General features: G+C 30.7%; 1 protein-coding gene and 1 further gene across 1 annotated transcript, besides 2 other annotated features; one reads left to right on the forward strand and one right to left on the reverse strand.

The window, feature by feature from the left end:
* The first annotated feature begins 1,652 nt into the window (after positions 1-1,652).
* Positions 1,653-4,592: a sequence feature (similar to hypothetical protein; correction of possible frameshift sequencing error~similar to Saccharomyces cerevisiae ECM17 (YJR137C)).
* Kpol_1024p4 lies at positions 1,653-5,928 on the forward strand (the record flags this gene model as incomplete).
* Positions 4,594-5,928: a sequence feature (similar to hypothetical protein; correction of possible frameshift sequencing error~similar to Saccharomyces cerevisiae ECM17 (YJR137C)).
* A 293-nt stretch (positions 5,929-6,221) lies between these two features.
* TIM8 (protein transporter TIM8) lies at positions 6,222-6,314 on the reverse strand (the record flags this gene model as incomplete). Its single annotated transcript, XM_001644660.1, has 1 exon — positions 6,222-6,314. A coding segment is annotated over one exon (93 nt), but the record flags the coding sequence as incomplete, so codon positions are not given.
* Between the last annotated feature and the right edge of the window lie 522 nt (positions 6,315-6,836).

Below are 6,836 nucleotides of genomic sequence, written 5' to 3' on the forward strand. Positions count from 1 at the left end.
GTTGTTTTAAAAGTCAGCATCACCAGCAATAAGGACAGACAGGCAGACAAGAATTATATGTGAAAGGGAAACTAATAGATTGTGTTTTTTGTTGGTTTACTTGTTTGTTTACTTGTTTGACAATTCTTGTTTCAACTGTATAAAAGACAATACGTGTTTGTGTAGATGAAACAGCCTTTCCAATATAATAACAACCACATACACATACACATACACATACACACACAGTCGAGACTATTATACAATATCACAAGATGAATATACAAGAATTAAAACAGGCCGTCATTGCACGACTTGATGAGATCGAGATGAACAAAATAGATGAAATCAGACAGTTGAAAGAACAGTATAATGAACAATTGAAAGATCAAGCAGTTGTATTAAAACAACAATACGAAAACAATGGACCACCACAACAAAATGCTAATGCTAATGCTAATGGCAATAGCAATAGTAATAGTAACAACACGATTGATTCTCAATTGGATAGAGAAAGAGAATCTGAGCAACCTCGTTCTACATGATAGAAGTTTTCCAATTGTAATAAACTCACGTGTTTTGTTCTTTTTTTTTTTTTTTCTTTGTTTCTCATTTTGAGACAGAGAGAAAGACCCACATAGATTTTAACGAGCATATTAAATTGTGTTGTTGGACTATCCGATTACCTTTTTTCTTTCATTTTGGCTGTTTGTTTCTAGCCAATTTAATTCGATGATTCATTCATTCACCTCCTTAACATGGGATGGGATGGATATCCATATGGTGTCTAGTGCATTGTTTTACCGACAGGCTGACCATACTGACTGGGATTGTTCGTATGTCCTCCCACTCTTTCTTTATTATGAGTTATTCAGCTATTGAAGGGGTCATAATGCGTGATTGTGTGTCTATAATATATGTGTAATTGTTTAGTTGTTTTACTTACTATTATGCTGCGATGTGATGATATATTGGTGTTTTTCACCTCGGTTATATCATCATTATCACGACAGCTATACTAATTGAGCTAGATCTATTTCCCTATCATAGACAACTCTCATATAACAAGTACAAGTACAAGTATACACTTTCAATACTGATTGGGCGGTTACACAATAGAAAAGGTAGCCCAGCAGGAATAGTAGTAGACAAAAGTCTGGCGTATCGTATCGTATCGTATACACTCTGAGCAATTGAAACAGTGGTTTTTGTGGTTGTTCTTCCTTTTTAACTCAGATTTATTTTTTTTATTTTATTTTTTTTTTTGGTTTTTGTGGTTTTTGGTAAACTTTTTGTGTAAATTTATTATTTATTGTTTTTTTATATTACAGTTACACAAAAACAACTAGTTCAACAAAAAATTATTTGGTATAAAAAGGACTACAAATAGATTAGATTTAAACTAAACAAAACTAAATTGTACTCTTCATTGATCATTCAGATAGGCAGACAAAGAAACGTCGGTTGATCGGTTTATTATTACATAAGATAATTATAATAAATATTTATTAGCAACAGGGAAACGGGGAGGAAACTGTTTATCTCATTACACAAATTTTTTGGCAGTACATATAACTGAGAAAGGAAGATACAAGAAATTTTTTATTTAAAAATAATAATAATAATAATAATAGTAGTGATAATAATAACAGTGCTAAATAGGATACATTACTATGATAGATCAATTGGCTGATACCCTTATTTATGAACATTTGAGAATTGAAAAAAATTGGTCTGTATTTTATACTACCCTTTTTAAAGATATTCACTGCAATTTTTTGGATTCAATTAATGCTAAACAAATCTTATCAAATACAAATGCAATTCAAAATATTTTACAACAAAAAAATGAAAACTCACAAAATAATTTATTATTTGTTAATCAATCAGATTTGACTAATTCTTTACAATTCTTAATTGATTTTACCCCTTCACCTGAAAAAAATGTCGTTATTAATATTAATATTAAGGATTATTCTTTGATTTCATTCTTTCAACATATCCCAAATTTATCAATTATAATTTCAAATAATTTAAATCATTTAAATTTAAATTTAGAGAAGTTGAAAAATTTAAATAATGGGAAATTATATCTACATTTTATCAATTATAATAACATTAAAAGTGATAACATTGAAATTAATTCACCAAAGATTATTAATTCGAATTCAAATTTTATTTTGTATGATATCTCATCTTCTCATACCCCTAAAAATTTAATAGTTAATTTCTCTTCATATTTGGAGAATTGGTTACGTGATTTATCAGATGATACAGCACTATTAGATATCTTATCATTAGATAATTGGGATTTAAATGACTTAATTTCAAACTTACCTAATTCAATCCAAAACGTAGTCATTATTCAAAGTTCAAATAATATCAATTTGAAAAATTATGATCCTTTCTTATTAAGTTTCTTAACTTCAACAACTAACCTTCCTTTTAAAAAATTTATTTTAACTAATGTCGGTGATTTAACAAATATTTCAAATCCATTACAATTAATTTTAGAAAATTTGAATTCAAGTAAAATAAATCATCATTTGTTTATCGGTGAACCAATTATTGAAAATTCAAAGATTAACGATTCAAACAAATCTTTGTTGGAAAACTATTTGAATTTAGAGAACTCTTACTTAAAAGTATTAAATCAAATATTTACTGATTCAAATTTAAATATTTTAAATGAATTAAATTCAAAAACTGCAATTGATATCAATAATCCAGAGTTTGGTTTTGGTAAATATTTAAAGAAAGTACAAATTAGATCAAATGTACTATCCATATTGAAAAATTCTATCGATGTCTCTTTTTATAAAGATTTTAATAATGATGGTGATGATAAAAAATTTGTGGAAACTTTGTCAAATTGGTTAGATTTAAATGATAAAAATCCATCTAATTCTATAGAATTATCAAATGCAAATATTGTTACCAACGAGTTGTACAATTATTTAATTGATAATAAACATAATGAAACTGTGTCAAGATTGCTATCAATTGCCCCTGATATTGATGATTATGCCTTTGCTTCAAATTGGTTAATTGGCTCTGATCTATGGTCTTATGATTTAGGTCATTCAGGTGTTCATCAGGTAATTGAGTCAAATGAAAATATCAATATGCTAATTATAGATTCTAATCCTTATGACAACGATCCTTCTAAGAAATCGCTAAACCTTTCCAAAAAAGATATTGGTCTATATGCTATGAATCATTCAAATATTTATGTTGCATCAGTTGCAGTCTATTCTTCATATACTCAATTATTAACCGCATTAAATGAAGCTGCAAAATATGATGGTCCGTCAATTGTATTGGCCTATTTACCTTATAAGTCAGAAAATGATTCTCCTCTAGATATTTTGAAGGAAACTAAGCTAGCTGTGGAATCTGGGTATTGGCCGTTATACAGATACAATCCTGATATTGAATTGGAAACTCCAGATCAATCTGGTTTCACTTTAGATTCTTCTGTTATCAGACATGAATTACAAAGATTCTTAGATCGTGAAAATAAATTAACTCTTCTATCGAAGAATTTGAATAACTATCAATTAGAATCCATGAACAAAAATTCTCAAGTTAATTCAATTCAATTGGAAAAGGCAAATGATGCTTTCCAACAATTGGTGAGCGGCTTATCTGGTCCACCATTATCAATATTTTATGCTTCGGATGGGGGTAATGCTTCAAGTTTAGCAACCTCTTTAGCGAAAAAGGCAAAATTAAGAAGTTTGAGTTCAACAGTGGCATCTATGGATGAGTTGAATATTGATGATTTAACAAGCTACAAAAATATAGTCTTTATAACATCTACTGCTGGTCAAGGTGAATTTCCTCAGGACGGTAAAGCATTTTGGGATCAAATTAAATCTAACATTGACTTGGACTTAAACACCGTTAACTATTCCGTATTTGGTTTGGGTGACTCTAAATACTGGCCGCGTAAGGAGGATTACATTTATTATAATAAACCATCAAAGGATTTATTCAAAAAACTTCAAATTTTGTCTGCTAATGAATTAATTCCATTAGGTTTGGGTGATGACCAAGATGATGATGGTTTCCAAACAGGATACAAAGTTTGGGAAGCTCAACTATGGGAAGCTATGGGTGTAGCGTCAGTTGAATTATCAGGTGAAGAACCAAAAGAATTGACCAATGAAGAAATGAAATTATCTTCCAATTTCTTAAGAGGTACTATCAAGGAAGGGATGGAAGATACTTCAACTGGTGCAGTTTCATCTACAGATCAACAATTAACTAAATTTCATGGGTTTTACATGCAAGACGATCGTGATATTAGAGATATTAGAAAAAAGCAAGGTTTGGAGCCGTACTATTCATTTATGATTAGAGCTAGATTGCCTGGAGGACAATTGACCCCTAATCAATGGTTGATTCTAGATAAATTGGCTGACAATAACGGTAATGGTACGATTAAGATCACAACCAGAGCCACAGTTCAATTACATGGTGTAATTAAGAAGAACATGAAGAATACGTTAAGAGCAATGAACTCAACTTTGATGGATTCCATTAGCGGCATGCGGGGATGTCAACAAAAATGTTTCTATCTCTGCATTGCTTTCCAATGCCAAAGTTTATAAGCAAGTTTTTCAATTTGGCACCAGAATATCTGAATATTTTTTACCAAAGACATCGGCCTATCATGAAATTTGGTTAGAAGGTCCTGATGAGCGTGATTATGATCCAATTTGGCCATCCATTTTTGAAAATAGAGAAGGTGGTCCAAATAAGAAGAAGACTTTAATTGCTGGTAATGCCTTGGTTGATGTGGAACCTTTGCTAAGCCCAGCCTACTTGCCTAGAAAGTTTAAGGTTAATATTGCTATTCCACCTTATAACGATGTCGATGTGTGGTCTAGTGATGTTGGTTTGATTGCAATTATTGATAGGGCTACTGACGATTTATTAGGTTTTAATTTATATGTGGGCGGTGGTATGGGTACTACTCACAATAATAAGAAAACTTATCCTAGAACTGGTTCTTCATTCGGTTTTGTCGAAAAAGAGGATGTTTTCAAAGCAATCGAAGCTGTAATGATTGTTCAAAGAGATAATGGTGATCGTAAGAACCGTAAGCATGCTCGTTTAAAGTATACAATTGATGACATGACTGTCGAAGCTTACAAAAAAGCCACGGAAGATATTTGGGGAAAGAAATTTTTACCAGAAAAATCATTTGAAATTAGATCCAATATTGATTACTTTGGTTGGGTAAGAGATGAAACTGGTTTGAACCACTGTACTTTATTCATCGAAAATGGTAGGGTTGCTGACACTCCAGAATTGCCTCATAAAACAGGTATGAAGAAGATCGCAAAACTGATGCAGAAATATGACAATGGTCACTTTAGATTAACTGGTAACCAACATGCCTTAATTTCTGATGTCAAAGACGAATATTTGGACGAATTCAAATCAATATTAAAAGAATACAAATTGGATGAAACAAACTTTAGTGGATTGAGAAAATCATCGGCGGCATGTGTTGCTCTTCCAACCTGTGGTTTGGCAATGGCAGAATCTGAACGTTACTTACCTGAATTAATTACTAAAATCGAAGATATATTAGAAGAATTTGGCTTGCGTCATGATTCCATTGTTATGAGAATGACAGGGTGTCCAAACGGTTGTTCAAGGCCATGGTTAGCTGAACTGGCACTAATTGGTAAGGCTCCGAATACCTATAATTTGATGTTGGGTGGTGGTTACTATGGACAAAGATTAAATAAATTATATAGAGCGTCAATTAAGGAAGAGGAAATTTTAGAGATTTTAAGACCATTATTCAAGAGATGGGCTTTGGAAAGACTAGACGAAGAACATTTCGGTGATTTCTTAATTAGAGTTGGCGTTATTAAGCCTACCCTAGAAGGTAAATATTTCCACGACGATATTCCTGAAGAAGCTCTTTAACTTATTTATAAACTGAACTTTGTATATTTATAGATGCGTATTTGTATATATTAATTTATTTATTTGTTTGTTTGTCTGTTTTTTTTAGTTTAACTATATGTTAACTTAATGGCTTGATCGAATCAAATTCAAAGAATTAATTTTCTTAATATATTCATTAATAGGGAACTATTTACAGTCAGAAATATCTAATAAAAAATTGCGTTGCAATTTTTTCATAAATACTATATAATTTTTCGTTAAAAACAAATGTTATAATTCTTTGTATTCAATTTAATGCAAAATGGGTTTTTTTATTGGATATTTTGCAAACCTTTGACAATTCTGATATTAACATCTAAAAATCTGTTAACACAGTTAGAGAGACATTGTTCTTCTTGGGAAACTTAAAACAGGACCATTTACACTATTGACACATTGTTTGAAAACAAGTATTAGTGAATTGATGTATAGATGATTGAACCTTCTGCTTGGAGTTTCAGCCTCAATAAAAGAGGTAATTTCCTTTTTTCCAGAACCTCTAAATTGGCTAAATCAGCAGGAAAATTGATGGCTTATTGTTGGAAATTTCTTTTTATTGTAGAATGTCAAATCAAATAACTAGCTTGAATTTAATTAAAAATCAATTAATCCACCTAAATATTCACACATCCTTCTTTAACAACGTAACCTAATTACCTTCTTTATTTGCAAAAACCGTTTAAAGAATAAAATAAAGGGATAACCGGAACTAAATTGATCCAAAATTACGGGGTTAAAAAACTATCTATACAACTTCTTATGGAGAAAAAACGCGGTTTTTGTTATTTAGGATTGCCACCTTTTATTAGTTTCCAATAGCAACCCTGATTCTTAAATCTTTTTGGTTAGGGAGGGTTTCTCCCTAAAAATTTTTGTTAAAAGGTTCT

The sequence above is a fragment of the Vanderwaltozyma polyspora genome, genomic scaffold (genome assembly GCF_000150035.1).
Source record: "Vanderwaltozyma polyspora DSM 70294 KpolScaffold1024 genomic scaffold, whole genome shotgun sequence".
Classification (NCBI taxonomy): domain Eukaryota; kingdom Fungi; phylum Ascomycota; class Saccharomycetes; order Saccharomycetales; family Saccharomycetaceae; genus Vanderwaltozyma; species Vanderwaltozyma polyspora.